The 21,053-nt window shown below is 41.2% G+C and overlaps 1 protein-coding gene across 6 annotated transcripts in view; it reads right to left on the bottom strand.

Annotated features, from left to right (window-relative positions):
• Positions 1 to 21,053, bottom strand: part of DTX2 (deltex E3 ubiquitin ligase 2) — a 115,702-nt gene that overhangs the window by 72,681 nt on the left and 21,968 nt on the right. For 4 of the 6 annotated variants that reach the window (XM_040424727.1, XM_040424728.1, XM_040424732.1 and 1 more), the window contains 2 exons: positions 4,705 to 5,440; positions 2,825 to 2,883 (listed from right to left, as the gene is read on the bottom strand). In XM_040424727.1, coding sequence (XP_040280661.1) covers positions 2,825 to 2,883; positions 4,705 to 5,440 — 795 coding nt within the window. The remainder of the gene's footprint in view (positions 1 to 2,824; positions 2,884 to 4,704; positions 5,441 to 21,053) is intronic. The other 2 variants (XM_040424729.1, XM_040424730.1) reach the window with 2 other exon arrangements.

Here is a 21,053-nt window from a genome sequence, read left to right as displayed (position 1 = left end):
AGTGATTTAGAACACTATGTCCAATTACGATAGACCATGGGAGTCCAATATTCAAAGATCAGTTGAGCACGTTGGGATGAACTTCCCAGTTACTTACAGTGTCCAGCCGCTTATGCTGACCCGGTCTCTCCCCTCCTTACTGCTAGGCCGCAGTGTATAGTTACCCAGGTGGCCGTGCCTGGCCGGCCGTGGCGTCCCACGTGACCTGGTGATCTGGGGTTCCGGGCGGACGCTTTGGTGACGTCACTGCTGTGCGGCGGCAATTTCAAATTCGGAAGTCAATCTTTGGCGCTTACAGCTAGATATCCAATTTCTTTGGGCCACTGAGGAAGGGGTGTAAGACCCTGAAACGCGTCTGGCATTACAGAGTGAGCGTGGATTCAAGCAAAAGACCAAAGAAATTGGATATCTAGCTGTAAGCGCCAAAGATTGACTTCCGAATTTGAAATTGCCGCCGCACAGCAGTGACGTCACCAAAGCGTCCGCCCGGAACCCCAGATCACCAGGTCACGTGGGACGCCACGGCCGGCCAGGCACTGCCACCTGGGTAACTATACACTGCGGCCTAGCAGTAAGGAGGGGAGAGACTGGGTCAGCATAAGCGGCTGGACACTGTAAGTAACTGGGAAGTTCATCCCAACGTGCTCAACTGATCTTTGAATATTGGACTCCCATGGTCTATCGTAATTGGACATAGTGTTCTAAATCACTGGTGTGATTTTCCGGATATCCCACACCACTATTATTATTGGAACACATTGTGCGGTCATTCTTCCATATCAATTGAGACATTGTTTGTATGGACTTTATTTCACTATACTCACAACTGCACGCCAGTGTATTTATAAATCTATAGACTGGCGAATATATATCTGAATTGGGAGATTGTCTATATGGACCGTATGTGATACCACGCATGACAGCATTTTACGCCAGCACGCTATACCAATGTGCTATTAGGATTCACATATATGTAATTTATAGGTTGTTACAGTATATGTTTTATGTATATTTTAGGGGTCTGTTTTTAGAATATTAAATTACATTTACCTAATCGTCCAGTGTTTCCCGTATGTGAGTGCCCCCTCATTTCGTACATATTCCATTTTTCCTTCTAGGTCCTGAGGGTAGGACCGGAGGGTGAGCACCTATCCATACGTGATAGGGGTGAGCCGCTGTATTTTACATACGATTAAGGTGCAGAAACAACTGACATGCTGTGGATTTTAAAGATCCACAGAGGTCAATTTCCGTAAGCAAAAAATACGCAAAGGGTACATGAGATTTGGCAAATATTCACTTTGCATATTCTGTGTGGATTTTCATGCGGAAAAACCAGTGTAGTACAATATCTGCAACTTGTGCAGGTAGCCTCAGTTTTATATATTACAAGTAGAAGGGAAGGTGAAACAGACCTATCTTAATACCACTTCTAAGAAGGTCAAGCTTTCTTGATACAAACCTAGCTCGATAATCTTTGCCAGCAGTGCCACAAGCTAACGCTGCAGGACTGACAGTAGAACTATTTGGGGTTGCTTTGGAACCAACTACTTGATAAAGATGCAGAGATATGGTCACTTTTTTCATAAATGGTATCAAAGCAGTCATAACCTTAGGTCAAGAATAGTTGTTCTACAGTTCCCCAAAACAACTCAAAAGTAACCCAGAGATGTATCAAACTTTAATGAGCCGAGACACAACAATGCAGTTTAGTAAAGGCAGATATTAGGCAAGCAGACATTTAATAAAAGGAGAAATACAAACATTTTAAAGAACATAAACCAAATACTAGTAGACCGCTTAGAAGCAGAAAAGGCTCTGCTCACACTGGTATCACTGCATTTCTTTCTTCTTTTTTGTTTATGATCTGCTATCATCCTTATGTCACAGACACCAGTGAGAATTAGGCTACATGAACACAAGCGTATTTTGTTTCCGTGGCCGTTCAGTTTTTTTTGCAGATAGGATGCGGACCAATTCATTTCAATGGGTCCGCAAAAAACGCGACCAGCACAGTGTGCTATCCGCATCCGTATGTCCGATCCGCAGCCCCGCAAAAAAAAATATAACATGTCCTATTCTTGTTTATTTTAGGCGTTACAATGGATCCGCAAAAAAACATTTAAAAAACACGGGTGGCATACGGATGTCATCTTTTTTTTGGCGAACCGCAAAACACATGCGGTCGTGTGCATGTAGCCTTACAAAGTGTTTTTTTTTTTTTTAAAGCTTCTGTGTTTTTATATCTTTTTTTAATTGGGCAGAATAATGCAACATGCTACATCATTTTGTGAACAGGACCCTAAGAGAAATGTCTAATGTAAAGAGCTGAATCACACAAACTAAACATTTTAATACTCAAACTTTAGGGGCATTTCCATCTCAGACAGTGATGGTATGTCACCAACACATGCCATCAATGTCAGATAGGAGTGGGTCCCAAAGGTGGGAACTGCACCCATCTCCAGAACGGGTCCCTGAAGTGAAGGAGAATGCACTGCACAAGCGTGACTGCACTCCATCCGCCGCTATGGGATTTATGAGTAAGTTCGGCTATTTCCAAAGTTCCATAGTGGTGAAAAGAGAGGTGGCCAGAGCGCTCTCCATTCACCTCTATAGATTACTTCTGAAAATAGCTCAGCTTGCTTCTGCAGCAGTTTTCTGAATTCCCATAGTAGTGAGTAGAAAGCGTGCCGTGTATGCGAGGTGTGCTCTGTTCTGGAGACCCACACCCATCTGAACTTGATGGCATATCCTTGCAATATGCCATCAATGTCTGAGAATGGCCAATCCCTTTAGGTTTCGACCAACAGTATTATGTTACCTGCAAGAGCCTGCTTCAAGGAACTGTTCTTCGCAACCTGTACAGGAAGGGACGGCATGCTAGAAGTCCAAAATTGAAACAAAAACTGAATGTTACTAAAGACAAAAGAATAAAGTCTTGCCTGTACTTCCATTTGTTTAAAATCTTAACTTGTAAGGTCTCCTCCACACAGACTAGAGAGTTCAGAAGAGAACCACAAAAACAGAACAAAAATTGAAGTAGCAGATTTCATTATTAAAAGGTATGTTCACATCAGTTTTGTTTTTCGTTCTACTGATCCATCAGAATAAAAAAATAAAAAAAATTATAAATCTAGCCTAAAACTACAGTTCACAAACACAATGGCCTACATTTACTAATGTCAGTACACCTAGATCTTACCATAAACTACACCAAATTTTGCTGCAAACTGTTGTGGATTTTTCTAAATTAGATGTTCCAAATTACAACACCCAACTTGCCAAGAGGGTGTGGCCTATATCATGACAAAATTGCACCACAATCCTGTCATAAAATTCTCTTGCAAAGTAGGCCAACCAATAGTTGGAATGCACCACATTTATTACCCAACCTGAAACACGGAGATAAATGCAATGGATGTCTAGACAGCCTATTTAAAGGTACCTTTACACAGGACTATTATTGGCAGTGAGCTAAATCTCATTCCTGATAATCAGTTATTAAAGGGGTTGGCCACTATACAAGTACTTTCCACTATATAGTGGGAGGTAGGGTTATAAAAATATATATATATATATATATATATATATATATATATATATATATATACACACATACACACACACACACACACACACACACTTTATTTAAAAAAATCCAAAATTATAATGTAATTATAATGTTTTTATAATGAGCCCCGCCCCCTCAGCCCAGGCTCTGCGTGCAACCAGTTAGTCCATGGCTGTAGGCGACATGGAGGAGCTTTAGAGAAAGCTCGTCAATGGCTTTATTCTAACTGCACATGCGCTGCTTTTCTTAAGAGCAGCGCATGCCCAGTCTGCCCCTGCCACTGGTGCGTTCCCTGCTCAGACTGTCTCTACAACCGGCTTATTCCCGTCATAGTTCAGAGCGGGAAGAAAAGTAAGAGTGCATCTGATCCCCTACGCGCTCTTATTTCTTACCGCTCCGAACTCTGACAGGAATAAGCCGGTTGTAGAGACAGTCGGAGCAGGGAACGCACCAGTGGCAGGGGAAGACTGGGCATGCGCTGCTCTTATTAGGAAAAGCAGCGCATGTGCAGTTAGAATAAAGCCATGGACGAGCTCTCTCTAAAGCTCCTCCATGTCGCGTACAGCCACGGACGAACTGGTTGCACGCAGAGCCTGGGCTGAGCTCATTATAAAAATTATAGTGGCCAACCCCTTTTAGGTAAATTCATCTTTTATACTGACAAAAAACATTTTTGTGGGCAGAAAAACGTGCTGTGTAAACAGAAACAATGATTCTGTATGGAGATGAGAGATTGCACCACATGAATGCAGCTCTCACCTCCTCTGACAAGCAGGCAGTTATTCCCAAACACTGCTTGCTTAGTTGGCGTGGGTAAATGCACTTTGCTCCAGCATCTCCTGAAGATTGCTCGGGCTTTAAATATCATTCTATGACAAAACGGTTAAGGTTCTTTTGGGAAAAAAAAAATATTTTTTTTAAAAAAAAAGTATGACAATTTAGAGCTAGTCTTCCTTTAGGGAGGCTAGACAAATCCCAGAAGTTAATATGCTTAAAAATTTGCCACAGAGGCCTTCTTGGTGCACACTACTTTCTGTTAGAGTCTACAAAACATGCTAGAAAAGTCAGATTGGCCACTAGAAGTGTCAGGCTCACAGATATACAGTAGCATTTTTCAATGGAGTGTTTACCTTATTCCATTAGGAGGTGGAGGCCCATGAAATTGCATTCCGTTGGCAGAAGAGGGACCAGGAAATTGCATTCCGTTGGCAGAAGAAGAGGGACCAGGAAATTGCATTCCGTTGGCAGAAGAGGGACCAGGAAATTGCATTCTGTTGGCAGAAGAGGGACCAGGAAATTGCATTCCGTTGGCAGAAGAGGGACCAGGAAATTGCATTGATGTTGATGGGGGTAACCAAGTGTTGTTGAGCTTTGGTGCAGATTTTGCACTAGTTATTGTTGGTTTTGGATAAGGTAGGTAACTAGTACTACTGTTTGATGTCCGACTGGCGTTTGGGTAATTAGAGGAAGCAGACAAGTTAATCATTGAGTGTCTATACCGAACGGGAATAGGTCCTGCACCGCTACTTGCAAGACACTGGTGGCAAGCACAGGCAGAAGATTTATGTGCGGGTCCCACCTTTGTAGTTACTGGATAAGGTGTATCGAGACGTCTCTGGACTTGCCGTCGAAAACCAGTCACTTGATTTGTCTGAATGAGTGTGAGAAAGTCAACATGATAGCAGAGTCCAAATATTCCAAGATCTACGGTTGGATTGCCATTGCTAAAGTTTTCCTCTAGAAACATACAAATTTGTGTTTCATAAGCTGTCCAACGGCCATCGTCATTCAACCACTCCCAACAAATTCCCTTGGCTGGTGCAGAGTTTAGTGAATAAAGGCTTTTTCTTACATACCGCATGGTTCCTAAAAGGGGGGGGGGGGGGGAAGAAAAAAAGAAAAGAACATTTTAGGGATATTTAATGTCCGATGCTTAGAACCTAGATTTATTTATAATTATTTGTTTATGTGAAGCTTCGCAAGATCATCCTGTATACAAGTCCAAGTTTCTGGGTGACATTCTAACATGTTCCTTTCTGTTCCATTCAGCATCTATGGAGCTGACAAACAACCGAGCATTGTACTCTTTTCTCCATCAGTCCCATAGATATTGAATTCAGTGGCACCACACATGCTTGACTCCATTTGAACATCTCAATGCAGTTGTCTAATGAGGAAGGTGGAGGTTCCAATGGATTGATGATGCATGTCATCTGAGGTTTAAACCCTGTCCAAAGTGTGATGTGCCATTCAAGCAGATGCGACCGCAGAGAATGGTGTCAATCTACTTACTGGTCATGCAGGGACCAGAAGTGCCAGGGAATGGGGCAGCGGCACAAGCACAGTGGGACTGTAGATTGATTTTTTTTAATGTGCACGTTAGGACCACTGGGATTGTGAGCTACTAGGCTAGACAACCCCTTTAAAGACTCCTTTAACTCACTAGGGGCTAGGCATAGGCCGCCATACACGGTCATAATGCCCAGTCAGTTTGTCCCTGATTATAATACTTATTAAAGATGCACACTGGGACACCAATTTTCTTTGTTCAGTCCCCAGGTTTAAGAGTGGGTTCAAACAGCTTAAAGGGGTTTTCAGAGACCTATACTGATGACCCATCCTTTGGATACTACAGAGTGCAGAAAGCTTGACGCTAAATAATTTTTTGAAATCATAATTAAGTGTTCAATGTATCACTGTAACCTAATACATGGTTTAAAGTAAGCCTAAACGAAGAGAAGGCAAGCGTAAAGTGCTTAACCTCTAACAAGATGCACCAAATCTATCATGAAGTGTGGACCACTGACTGTCTGATGTAGGTTTAGACAATCTAACCATTGGACAGAATTACTAAATGGGTGCCATCGTGCTACAGAAACCAAACAGTCATTTTAATTACCTGAGTTTCAAGAGCATTCCCATCCACCTTCCACTGACTGGTACTGTGAGGACAGATCAGTTTCCCACCAGATTAGCCGCTGTCCTTTTACTCACATTTTAATCAGCTTTGTAATACTATCAGCGCCACAGCCTCATTTCTATCTCCTTGAAAATCCCCATTTCTTAAATAGACATTTGCAATCATTCTGTGCCAATGTATGAGTGTAGTTTCCAATGTGCTATATTTTGCAAGCTGATATCTTCCAAGGAAATGACTGAAGGCATTGCGACTAGGCATGATCCTATAAAATAAACTTTGGGGTACTGTAAATGCAAGTTCTCTCATGAGCATATTACACACCAAATGGAAATTGGGAAAAGATTCCACAGACTAATGTAAAATGAAACAAGGCAGCACCCCGGTCTTAGTGAAGGAAAGTGGATCCTTTATTACACCCAATGCAACATTTCAGCTCATCTCAGTGGAGCCTTTGTCAAGCCTTGGAGGGCTTCACAGTTCTTGGTCTATAACCAAGTACAGAATTTGCCACCATAAGTAGCTGTTTGGGAGGCTATTTGCTGCTCAGTAATATAAGGTGCTTTTAAGTACGCACACAATTCCCTCCATCCCTTACCTCATACTCAGTTCATGCCTCTCTGATATTTCCCACTACTAAGCCTTATGTGTACACCATGATTAGTACAAAGATATTGTAGGCACAAAGAAATAAGGAACAATTGCGTGAAGGCTACATGAACCCTGGAAAGCAACCAAAGCCAGCTCCAGTTCAAAGAAGCAGAGCAATGCCTATGGGCTATTAAGAGTCGAGTGAAGTTATGGTAAAAGTTAAAATTTAAAAAAAACTTGACTGAGATCCCAAATGCAGTAGTGGTGTACAGTCTCTCAGTCACTTATATAGTTCCAGTTTCTAGGACTGGAAGTATGTAACTGTCAGATACCATCAAGCAAATTAGCCCTCGTAGAAGTGCTATTATAGTCACATGGTCACATAGAAACAGAGTGTTTCCTCCTCCTTCTTTTGGGCGGTAATTCTGGAAACCCCATAGAGTTACATAGACTATGTCTGTAGGGTGTGAAACACAAACTGGTATCAGTAAGCAAATGTCGATTTCTCCATGAAAGAACTATCAGATAGGGTGCTGATTCTGGCCTACTTTACAGCATAAAAGGTTCCAGCGCACAAGTGTAACGTGGAGTTCAAAGAGGACAAAAAAAAAGGAAATCAACTTCTCTTCTTGTGTATCAAAAAAGAGCAGGCTCAAATTGCATTGTGAACACGGAGAAGTGCTGGTGAAGGCTGCACCTAGGCCACTAGCATACGATAGGTAGACTCCAACTGCTCTTGATCGAGTAGATTGGTGTAGAATTAAAGGGGTATTCCGGTTAGATTAAGTTATCCACAGGATAGGGGGTAACTTATTAGGGCTGTATCACACTAGCGAGTCCAATGTGGGAGTCATGCTCCATGTGTGAGTGTGATCCTCCGTTCTGGACTTGTAGGAGTGCACGGCATCATCATAAGTTGTAATGCTATGTGGTTCTGCTGCTTTATATTAAAACGACAGCATGCCCTCAAAGTTTCGTGGACAACTTTTCCAAAGGATGTGACCTGAATTGCCTTATGATGTGCTGTTACATGAGGAACCCGTTTTCTTGATGCCTGAAACTAATTAACAATCCCAAATGTAAAATTTAAACAAAGATGCACACAGCCAGTTTTCTTGGCAACTTTTCCAAGACTCATTACTTCAGAAGTGCAGATGTGATGCAGAATTTCCCATCATTGCTGTTAGTGCAATGGTTCATGCCAGTTAATATCCAAGCTTACTCAGCTCCTTCAGTGAAACAGCTGAGGCATGCTGCTTACTATTCCCAAGGCTCATCCTTCAAACAGACACCTATTTACGTAACAGCCTGGCATGGGAAAAAAGTTTTTCCTTAGAAAATGCACTCAAAAGAAGAAAAAAAATAAATAACTTTACCACTAAGATGAGAGCGGATAAAAATAAAAATCTAATGTATGCTTTCAATTCTAAACTGCCCAAATATGCATTAATGTCTATGATGGTGGCCAGACAGGGGAATTTAAGGGGGTGTTCAACTTTTGAACAAAGGGCAGAATGGATAAAAAAAAAAAAAGGGAGGTAGACCCTTGCTTTTTATAGGAATACAGTACATTCAAATTTGCTAAATGGACTGCTCACTCCTAGGATGATCAGGGGCAAGAAAACTGGATCTTAGGCACCTACAAGGTAATGGCTACTTGTTAGTACTGGTGGGTTATTGGGGTTTCTTGTCTTCAGTGGAGAGCTCATACATGCCTCGTGTTCCGTCTGCAAGACGCATCGTCAGGATTTAGTGTTCTATTTCAAATCTAAAAAGCGCCGTTGGTCTAGTCCTAGCTGATCTATAATTTTCATAATTCCCATGCTGTTTCCTCACTTAAATGTCATCTGGGAGCAGACCATTGCTGCTCGCTGTGTAGAAGAAATGGAACATGAAACAATAATAAAGCATATAAGGACACTTAAAGGGGTTTTGACATCACAGAAGTTTATGGCATATTGTTAGAGTATTCCAGAAATATCAAATTGATATTTGAAGTCAAGTTGTATCTGAGACATCCACAGAACAAAGAGCCGCAGTGCTAGGTAAAGTCTCTTCAGATTTTTTCCTAGATAGCACTTATCCTCCAGGCTCATGCACACAACTGTTGTCGGCCGGTGCAGATATTGCGACCCAAAACAGCGAGTCCGCAATATACAGGCACCGTCCATTTGTGCACTGCATCACTGATGCGGACCCATGCGGACAGAGGGTTTTATGTCCGTGCCTCTGTACTAGGGTTGTCACGATAAAATTTTGATTCTATTTCGATACCATAAAAAAGTATTGCGATACTCGATATAAAAACAAGCGTGCATTCCACATTTTATGGAGTGTCCGGCCCATAATCGAACAGTCCTATCCTATTTTGTTGGGGTACCAGGTGACCAAAAAAAAAAAAAAAGGTAAACCGCACAGTTATTTATTTTTTTACGCCATACCAGATTTTTTTTATATTTTAATAGTTTGGACTTTTTGGATGTGGCGATGTGATATGTTTATTTATTGTTTAGATATTTTAAAAGTAAAATTAGAAAAAAAAGGAGTGATTTATACTTAATATTTTGTTTTTTACTTTTTATTTAATAACTATTTCACCCTTAGGGGCTAGAACCTGGGATCTTGTCCTATTCACCTATACACAGAGCTCTATTAGGGTGAATATGACCTCACAGTCTACCTGCTGCTCTGTGCACACAGCAGCAGGGAGTTTACCATGGTAACCGATCAGAGCCCCAGGATTACACTGCTGGGGCTTCGATCAGAAGCTGCCACTGCCACCAATGAGGAGGGGACCCTGTGGCCACGGTCACTAATGATTTATAATACTAGGGGGGCGCGCTGCGCCACCAATGAAGATTACTCACCCATTAATAAAGATACAGGAGGTGGGTGCCGGCTGCAGAATCACATAGCCGGCACCCGACCTCTATGACAGGGATCTGCGATCAGCGGCAGTTAACCCCTCAGGTGAATAGGACTTAACACTCTCCCTGCTTCCCTGGGCTTTGTGCACACAGCAGCAGGGAAATTACCATGGCAGCCGCTGATCGCAGCTCCCTGTCAGAGGTCGGGTGCTGGCTATGTGATTCTGCAGCCGGCACCTGCTTCCTGTAATTGTATTAATGGGCGAGTTATCTTCATAGGTGGCGCAGTGCGCCCCCTCCCTCCAACACCCCCAGTATAATAATCATTAGTGGCAGTGGCCACAGGGTCCCCTCCTCCCCTCATTACTGGCAGCAGAGGGAGAGACTTATCTTCTCCACTGTTCTGCTGAGGCAACATGGCACACGCTAAGAGCAGCGCAGCGCAGTCTAGTATCGGTAAAAGGCAAATCCGGGTATCGAATCGATACTGGTACAAAAGTATCGATTGGGTATCGATAATTCGATACCCGGTGCAACCCTACTCTGCACTGCAAAAATGTACTGCATGCACTACTTTTTTGCGGTGCGGAACGCAGATCCTATTCAAGTGAATCAGTCCTGTGTTCGCATACAGCAGCCACGGTCGGTGCTCATGTATCGCAGGCTGCAATTTGCGGTCCACAGCACGGGCCCAGCTGGCACACGTTAGTGTGCATGAACCCTTAGGCGGCAGCAGCAGAACTGCAACACAGCCTCAATCTACAGTGTATGACTAAGGCCTCATGCACACGTTTATATGCAATTTACAGTTTGGAAGCAGCGGATCCCCAAAATACAGAACAGGCCTTGTGCATCCCACAATTTCCATGGGCTCCACTGTCAAAATGCCTATTCTTGTCTGCAAAACAGACTTTTTTTTTTAGCAGGACGGAAATCCAAAACAGCAGTCATCGCGCATTCATTGAAATAAATGGGTCCACATCCAACGCATGAAAAAGTAGATTTGTTTTTATGGCATTCAGCATGCAGTAAGTGACCTGTGCTCTTCATTCTCCAGGTCAGTAGGATTACCGCGATAACCAAATTTATATAGCTTTTCTTGTATTTTAATACGGTAAAAATACTTTGGCCAAATTAATTTTTCTTCTTTTCATCACCATATTCTGACTCAACTTTTTTATAGTTATGTTTACGGAGCTGTGTGAGGGCTCATTTTTTGTGGGTCAATCTGCAGTTTTAATTTTATTTGGCTCAAATTTATCCAATTTGGTTTTCTGGAGGTGAAATGAAAAAAATAATTAAAAAAAATAAAAAAGACAAATTGGCCATTTTTTTTTCCCCCGCTATGCCATTCACTGCAAGGCAAGGGATTTTTCTTTAGATCCGGAAACTTACCGGGATGCTTCCGTCTAGCAGTGTTCCCGGTGAGGTCAATGGGCGGGTTTAGCACTGCCCTAGCCTGTAAAACAGCTAGAGGGAACACTGCTAGGCGGATGCCCCCACCTAGCAGTGTAAAAATATAAACAAAACAGCCCATGCCCTGCGCAATCCAGCACAGGGCAAGGGAGAGCATCGGAGCATGAAATGCTTCACTCAGAGTGCTGCCTGGGTGAAGAAGGGAATATGTCCAGGTTCAGCTCTGAACCTGGACAACCCCTTAAACTTTCAAAAGAGGCTATTTAATCTCGAGTTCAGCATCTGCTCTAGGAAAGTATCTGGTCTCAGAATCAGTCTTTACTAGTGACAGTGATGAGTCTCTATGAGCCTTCAGTTACATAGTCTGGCTGTTGGCAACAGCTGCACACAGATGGCTAACAGAGCAAGACTCATCTAAACAAACTGCTGAAAGACAATTGAAAGTTCACTTTTCTACAATAAGTCGTAAAATATGGTTTATTTACTTCACGTAACTATTTAAAACACTGTTTACACGTGCATCAAGTAGTTTACGCTCCATAGCCATGCATATAATAATGCTAGACAGACAGTAGACGCTTCCCAGGAAGATGATGAGAATAACAGGATGTAATATTTTTAACAAGCTAAGCAGCTGTACAAAAGGATCCTGACAGCTGGAAAAGGAAGGGGAAGGGGGGGGGGGGGGGGTGATTAGGTTCATATATTTCCCTAACTACTTATACCAGTGGTGAACAAAATAATGTAGGTCAGGAGACAGATTAATCCAGGAACCAGACTATTTTGGCTGTTCCTACTTAATGTGAAGCTCAAATTTGAACTGATTTTGTCAGCAAATTTATGGAATACGTTTCTACGTTCATTTTTCAATTATACTTAGCAACAATTGTTCCCACAAATGTACCAGCAGGTAGAAACAGAGCACAAGCAGACTAGCTGATTTGACTGCCCTAATTCTCATTTTACCTATAGTTTGTGCTTCGATCCACATTGTCTTTGTACAGTCATTCCTTTGAAAGCTGAGCAGGGTGTGCCGCAGGACTCTCCTTCCTAATTTATCACTGGCTGTCATCTTACAGAGACCAGGCATGACGACTACTAGCTCTACAAGCCTACTATCCCTAACCTATTCATATATTCCTTTTCCATGCTGCTTAAAACAGTGCAGATGCTGCTGTGATCACAGGACTTTATTAGGCAATAAGGCTAGGGCTACATGTGTCACACCAATGTTGCGCGATATCTACTGCAATGATAGTCTATGGTGTCGCGCTGCGACGCAACAGTAGTACAAAAATCCAACTTGCAGCATGTCACAGCACGACACTGTACACTATCATACAATAAATGTTGTGCGAGACATGTTGCCGTGTAGCCATAGCCTAAATTCTCTCTTCAGACCACTTTTAACTCACTGTCTGGGTAAGATGTTAAAAGTTATTTTTTTTTCTCTCTCAGCAGGAAGTAAAGTGATGGTGTGGTTCAAGTCTCCTCCTATGCCCCATATTGAAATGAATGTAAAGTCTGCAAGTAAATGAAACAGCACAGAGCAATAATTTTTATATTCTAGATAAGAAACTAGCATTTAAATACTGAGCTTCCCATCCCAAAACATTTGAAAAGCATCAGTGGAAACACTCTTCAAAACACGAACAACACTCGCATTGTGCATTCATGTGTAGTTGAGCCCGACGGTAATGTTCTTCAATTGGATTACTCTCAAGACATCCAAATGAAATCTTGATCTCTGCAGCACTACTTTCTCGCATATCTGCAGAAATATTCACATCATGTGAATGATGTTAGCAGCTGTTATTCAACACTTTATGTTAGTGCGAAAACTGCACCATTTTTTTTTTTTTTTAATACAGATAGAATGAGAAAAAAAATAATACGTTCAAAATTTAAACAGTTCATTTTCTGATTTATGACACATTCCCTTTAAAGTGTCACTGAGTCTTCACAAAACTTTTGATATGTCAGAGCAACATATCAGAAGTTTTGATTGTGGGTCCGAGTGCAGAGACCCCTACTGATCACTAGAACGAGGACAGAGAAGCTCTCGCATAGCATACACACTCGCTGCAGGAAAGGGAAGCAAAATTGACTCATTATAAAGTTTAGGTGTCTGCCTCACTTCAGTCTCCACCAGCGAGGAGAGAGATCGTGGTGTGGAAGCGATTCTCTATTCTCGTTCTACTGATGGTGGGGGTCTCAGCAATCAGATCCCCACTAATCAAAACTTTTGATATGTTGCTATGACACTTAAAAAGATTTGTGAAACCTCAGTGCCTCTTTAAGATTATAGGTTTAGTAGCCATTTAAGTTATCAATAATTTGAGCAGTCACAGCCATATGGCATGACATTTACACTTCTATTTGTAGAGACTTAAAGGGAATGTCGGTAAAAAAAAAAAAAAAAAAAAAAAAAATTACCTAATGTATAAATCACATTTTTGTGTTGAATTTTTTTGTGTTGAATTTTAGATGAGTTTCCCCCTTGTCTCTATTTATTTAAATGTATCTCATACTGCAACTTTTACACTGGCCACTAGGTCTCATCGGTTATGATGATTGCCTGCATGGTACAAGAAACTTTTCAGTAGTTATTATAGTTATCACCACAGGCAGAATTACAATGACAATTAACACCTCTATAGCGATAAAGGATCCGCCATTCAAAATAGGTGATATAACAGCTTATCGGCTCCCTCCTGAACTCTGCACATGTCACAGGGCATACCTACAAAAGTCTATAGGATTTCCTCCTGCCCATTGTGTCTATGGCCCATGTAGCTGCTCTCAAAAGAAAGGAAAAGGAAATCTTAATATTTTAGGCCTAAAGGCAAGTGTGAAAGCTGCCGGATTATTATTATTATTATTTTTTTTTTAATAGAGTAACACGAAAATAAAAAATAAAAAATTCAAACACACGGCATTTTCCCCCGAATAAAGGAAAAAAAAGGTTTTAAAAAGTATGGAAAGAAAAGTAGACATTCGGTATCGCTGCGTCCGTATCTATAAAGATATTACATGACCTAACCCCTCAGATGAACACTGTAAAAATAAAAAAATTAAAACTGTGCTAAATAAACCATTTTTTTGTCACCTTAAATCACTAAAAGTAGAACACCAAGTGATCAAAAAGGCGTATGCCCGCCACTAACCTATCAGATGAATGTTGTAAATTACAAAAAATAAAAACGGTGCCAAAACAGCCATTTCTTGTTTCCTTGCTTCACCAAAAAAAAAGTGGAATATAGATACAACCAAAAAATCATATGCACGCTAAAATAGTACCAACAAAACTGCCACCTTATCCCGTAGTTTCCAAAATGGGGACACTTTTTTGGAGTTTCTACTCTAGGGGTGCAACTTTAAAAGCGTTTTAAAGTTATCACCACATAAAGTGACATGTCAGATTAGCAAAAAATGGCCTGGTCCTTAAGGTGAAAATGAGCCCGGTCCTCAAGTGGTTAAGGTGAAAAATAGCAGAGTCCTTAAGGGGTTAATATTGCATTTGATGTAGTGGGAAGCAGCGAAAAAAATTCCAAATGGGGTGAAATTTCAGTGTACATATACCCTGAGGGTACTTCCAAATTCAGGGAACAGCCTCATTCTGTTTTTTATGCAGTTTTAAAAAAATTGTAGTAGCAGTAGTAGTATCTGTTTTTAAAGGGACACTGACAGGCCATTAGAGCATATAAAGTCACATATATTCTTCTTTTGGTCTTAATATGATAAATTAAACTATACCATTATCACCCCTCACTGCCTTTCCGTTACTTATAAAAAGTGTTTTTATCAAAATGCTAATTACCTTACTTTGCGCCCAAGGGGCTGTCCCTCATTCAGTGCTGTGCCCAGCCGTGCCCTAACTGCCGTCTCCTAGTGCCGCCCAGCTCATTAGTATTCACTGCACTAGGCGGCTTTATTTTCTCCCGACGCGGCGAAATCCCGCGCATGCCCAGTACTATCTTCCTGGCATCAGCCTCATCTTGTCGCTCAGTGCCTTCGCCGGATAAGGTCCCCGGCACCCTCTAGCTCCAGTAGAAGATAGTACTGGGCATGCGCAGGATTTCGCCGCGTCGGGAGAAAAAAAAGCCGCCCAGTGCAGTGAATACTAATGAGCTGGGCGGCACTAGGAGACGGCAGTTGGGGCACGGCTGGGCACAGCACTGAATGAGGGACAGCCCCTTGGGCGCAAAGTAAGGTAATTAGCATTTTGATAAAAACACTTTTTATAAGTAACGGAAAGGCAGTGAGGGGTGATAATGGTATAGTTTAATTTATCATATTAAGACCAAAAGAAGAATATATGTGACTTTATATGCTCTAACGGCCTGTCAGTGTCCCTTTAAAGTGGTTGTCCCACGTAAAATATGCTACAGTTTTTAAACCAGCACCTTGGATCTGAATACTTTTGTAATCTTGTAATTAATTAGCATAGCCACTGATTTATTCAATAAAATGTATCTGTATAGCGCGACCTGCTGTTTGTTTTTTCCTTATTTCTTTGACCTGCTCAATGAGAAGGCCGCACATGCTCAGTTTCATCCTTCAACTGCCTCCTGAGCTGTGATAGGGAGAGCTGAGACACGGCCCCTGAGCAGCAGCAGAAAACACACACCCCTTGAGCTGTCAGCTTTATATACAGTCAGGTCCATAAATATTGGGATAGCGACACAACAACATTTTTGGCTCTATACACCACCACAATGGATTTGAAATGAAATGAACAAGATGTGCTTTAACTGCAGACTGTCAGCTTTAACTTGAGGGTATTTACATCCAAATCAGGTGAACGGTGTAGGAATTACAAGTTTGCATATGTGCCTCCCACTTGTTAATGGACCAAAAGTAATGGGACAACTGGCTTCTCAGCTGTTCCATGGCCAGGTGTGTTATCCCCTCATTATCCCAATTACAATGAACGCATTGCACCCGCACTGAATACCGACCAATTCATTTCTATGGGGCTGTTCAGATGAGCGGTGATTTTCACACATCACTTGTGCGTTGTGTGAAAATCGCAGCATGCTCTATATTCTTAGTGAATGGGGTTGCGTGAAAATCGCAAGCAAGTGCAGATGCGGTGCGATTTTCACGCATGGTTGCTAGGTGACAGTCTATTCACTGTATTATTTTCCCTTATAACATGGTTATAAGGGAAATAAATAGCATTCTGAATACAGAATGCTTAGTAGGTGACAGGGTGGATTTGATTTAAATCATAGTTTTCTACATAAAGACTAATTCTTGCTGGTATAACTTATAATATGCAAGTAGATGAAGATTTAAACAACTTTTCATATTAGTTTGATTAGGTTGATTCTGCATTCATAGGTTTGTAGAAGTTAGGATTAAGGTATTTTTCTCAACTCTGTTCATGTTATAACATTTTTGCTGTGAAGAAGAGGCATGTGATCTCTGCTGAGTCAAATTCAGTTTTGAGAACTGCAAAAGTAAACCAAGCATCTGTGATATCTTGTAGGCAGAGAAACTGCCCAATAATCTTACAAAAACCTCTGGAAGAGCATGACATTGTGAATGGATTAATGGAATTTATTTACCAAAAAAATTACACATATAGAAACATGGAATGTGTCGGCAGATAAGAACCATTCGGCCCATCTAGTCTGCCCAATATACTGAGTACTATGAATAGCCCCTGGCCCTATCTTATATGAAGGATGGCCTTATGCCTATCCCATGCATGCTTAAACTCCTTCACTGTATTTGCAGCTACCACTTCTGCAGGAAGGCTATTCCATGCATCCACTACTCTCTCAGTAAAGTAATACTTACTGATATTACTTTTAAACCTTTGCCCCTCTAATTTAAAACTATGTCCTCTTGTAGCAGTTTTTCTTCTTTTAAATATTCTCTCCTCTTTTACCTTGTTGATTCCCTTTATGTATTTAAAAGTTTCTATCATATCCCCTCTGTCTCGTCTTTCTTCCAAGCTATACATGTTAAGGTCCTTTAATCTTTCCTGGTAAGTTTTATCCTGCAATCCATGTACCAGTTTAGTAGCTCTTCTCTGAACTCTCTCCAAAGTATCAATATCCTTCTGGAGATATGGTCTCCAGTACTGAGCACAATACTCCAAATGAGGTCTCACTAGTGCTTTGTAGAGCGACATGAGCACCTCCCTCTTTCTACTAGTAATGCCTCTCCCTATACACCCAAGCATTCTGCTAGCATTTCCTGCTGCTCTATGACATTGTCTGCCTACCTTTAAGTCTTCTGAAATAATGACCCCTAAATCCCTTTCCTCAGATACTGAGGTTCGGATTGTATCACTGATTTTATATTCTGCTCTTGGGTTTTTTACGCCCCAGGTGCATTATCTTGCACTTATCAACATTAAAGTTTAGTTGCCAGATTTTTGACCATTCCTCTAGTTTTCCTAAATCCTTTTCCATTTGGTGTATCCCTCCAGGAACATCAACCCTGTTACAAATCTTTGTGTCATCAGAAAAAAAGACACACCTTACCATCGAGGCCTTCTGCAATTTTGCTGATAAAGATATTAAACAATATGGGTCCCAGAACCGATCCCTGAGGTACCCCACTGGTAACAAGACCATGGTCTGAATATACTCCATTGACTACAACCCTCTGTTGTCTGTCCCTCAGCCACTGCCTAATCCATTCAACAATATGGGAGTCTACGTACAGCCTTATTCTACATAATTAAAAAACTAATCTTTATTTCATGATGGAATAACCTTTGGATGGTAATATATTTTCCTTAAAAAAGCATTTTATATAAAAAAAAAAAAAATATGATTTAAAATCAAAAAAAATCTGATTTTTTTTTATTTTTTTATTTTTTATTTTTAAAAATCATTTATTTTTATCCACCCTGGTAGTTGATCAATTGAGGGTAAAAAAAAAAAAGAACTCACCTTCTCCTCTTGTTCGTGTAGTTCCCGGTCTCTTCTTTACTTCTTTAATGATGAACTACCGGCTAGGACCTGTGGTGACGTCAGATCACATGCTCCAACGTCACAAAAGGTCCTTTAGCCCACAGCTCATCATTAAAGAAGTAAAGAAGAGACCGGGAACTACACGAACAAGAGGAGAAGGGGAGTTCATTATTTTTTTTTTAACCCTCAATTGATCACCTACTAAGCATTCTGTATTCAGAATGCTATTATTTTCCCTTATAACCATGTTATAAGGGAAAATAATAACACCTAACCCAAGCCCGAACTTCTGTGAAGTTCGGGTACCAAACATGCGTTTTGCACTCTCGTGAGAAAAATCACGCATTACAATGTTTTGCACTCGCGCAGAAAAATCGCTAGTGTTCCCGCAATGTACCCGCACCTTTTCCCGCAACACCCGTGTGAAAGAGGCCTTAAACTGTGCTATTTGCATTTGGAATCTGTTTGTCAGCTCTCAAGATGAGATCCAAGGAGCTGTCACTATCAGTGAAGCAAGCCATCATTAGGCTAAAAAAAACATTAGGCGTGGCCAAAACAACTGTTTGGATCATTCTTAAAAAGAAGGAACGCACCGGTGAGCTCAGTAACACCAAAAAACCTGGAAGACCACAGAAAACAAACTGTGGTGGATGACAGAAGAATTCTTTCCCTGGTGAAGAAAACACCCTTCACAACAGTTGGCCAGATCAAGAACACTCTCCAGGAGGTAGGTGTATGTGTGTCAAAGTCAACAATCAAGAGAAGACTTCACCAGAGTGAATACAGAGGGTTCACCACAAGATTTAAACCATTGGTGAGCCTCAAAAACAGGAAGGCCAGATTAGAGTTTGCCAAACGACATCTAAAAAAGCCTTCACAGTTCTGGAACAACATCCTATAGACAGATGAGACCAAGATCAACTTGGTACCAGAGTGATGGGAAGAGAAGAGTATGGAGAAGGAAAGGAACTGCTCATGATCCTAGTCATACCACCTCATCAGTGAAGCATGGTGGTGGTAGTGTCATGGCGTGGGCATGTATGGCTGCCAATGGAACTGGTTCTCTTGTATTTATTGATGATGTGACTGCTGACAAAAGCAGCAGGATGAATTCTGAAGTGTTTCGGGCAATATTATCTGCTCATATTCAGCCAGATGCTTCAGAACTCATTGGACGGTGCTTCACAGTGCAGATGGACAATGACCCAAAGCATACTGCAAAAGCAACCAAAGAGTTTTTTAAAGGGAAAGAAGTGGAATGTTATGCAATGGCCAAGTCAATCACCGGACCCGAATCCGATTGAGCATGAATTTCACTTGCTAAAAAGGCAAAACTGAAGGGAAAATGCCCCAAGAACAAGCAGAAACTGAAGACAGCTGCAGTAGAGGCCTGGCAGAGCATCACCAGGGATGAAACCCAGCGTCTGGTGATGTCTATTCGTTCCAGACTTCAGGCTGTAATGGACTGCAAAGGATTTGCAACCAAGTATTAAAAAGTGAAAGTTTGATTTATGATTAATCTGTCCTATTACTTTTGGTTCCTTAACAAGTGGGAGGCGCATATGCAAACTGTTGTAATTCCTACACCGTTCACCTGATTTGGATGTAAATACCCTCAAGTTAAAGCTGACAGTCTGCAGTTAAGCACATCTTGTTTGTTTCATTTCAAATCCATTGTGGTGGTATATAGAGCCAAAAATGTTAGAATTGTGTCCATGTTCAATATTTATGGACCGGACTGTAAATCTAGTCGAGCAATGAATGGGGAGATCTCTGGACCCATGTGAGGTACAGGGCTGGTTCTAGCTTTGTTAGAAGAGGTTGTGCTGTACTATAAGATGTCAGATTTTCATTTTTTACATCAGTCATGGGATAACCCCTTTAATACATTCTCTTTTATGATCCATACCAGATTTTAGTTTAAAAAAATAAATAAAAACTTTAGTCCCAAAGCGTTTAACCTGCTTTTGTTCAGATTTTCCTACAGAGAAGTCTATGTGAAAATGCCCAAAAAAAAAAAAAAAACGCATGCTGCGATTTGAAAATAAAAATTATATGGGACAAAAGAAAATTGCCAGAAAATTGTCGCCATCCCATTACATAATTATTTATTACCTATCCTCGGGCTGGTTCACCAATATCAGCTCACGGGGGACCCTAACTCCAGGCACCCCTGCCAATCAGCTGTTTGAAAGGGCTGCATTGCTTGACAATACGCTGTGACCTCTTTATAGCATACTAAGCACAGCACCATACATTGTACAGCAGATGTGCTTGGTATTACAGGTGAATACTATTCACTTGAATGGGAATGAGCTGCACAAAGGCCATTTGACAGATGGACAAGAGGCCCCAGCACTAACCAAAAAGAACTGATCGATGCGGGTGTCAGGAGTCAAACTCCCACAGATCAAAAATTGGTGACCCATTTATGTCCCTGACAAACCCCTTTAACCACCTCAGCCCCCAGTGCTTAAACACCCTGAAAGACCAGGCCACTTTTTACACTTCTGACCTACCCTACTTTCACCGTTTATTGCTCGGTCATGCAACTTACCACCCAAATGAATTTTACCTCCTTTTCTTCTCACTAATAGAGCTTTCATTTGGTGGTATTTCATTGCTGCTGACATTTTTACTTTTGTTATTAATCGAAATTTAACAATGACAATTGTTAAATTAAAATGACATTTTTCACTTTCAGTTGTAAAATTTTGCAAAAAAAACGAGATCCATATATAAATTTTGCTCTA

The sequence above is a fragment of the Bufo bufo genome, chromosome 3 (genome assembly GCF_905171765.1).
Source record: "Bufo bufo chromosome 3, aBufBuf1.1, whole genome shotgun sequence".
Lineage (NCBI taxonomy): Eukaryota > Metazoa > Chordata > Amphibia > Anura > Bufonidae > Bufo > Bufo bufo.
Note: the sequence above shows the minus strand (reverse complement) of the source record. Positions and strands in the feature narration are given on the sequence as shown.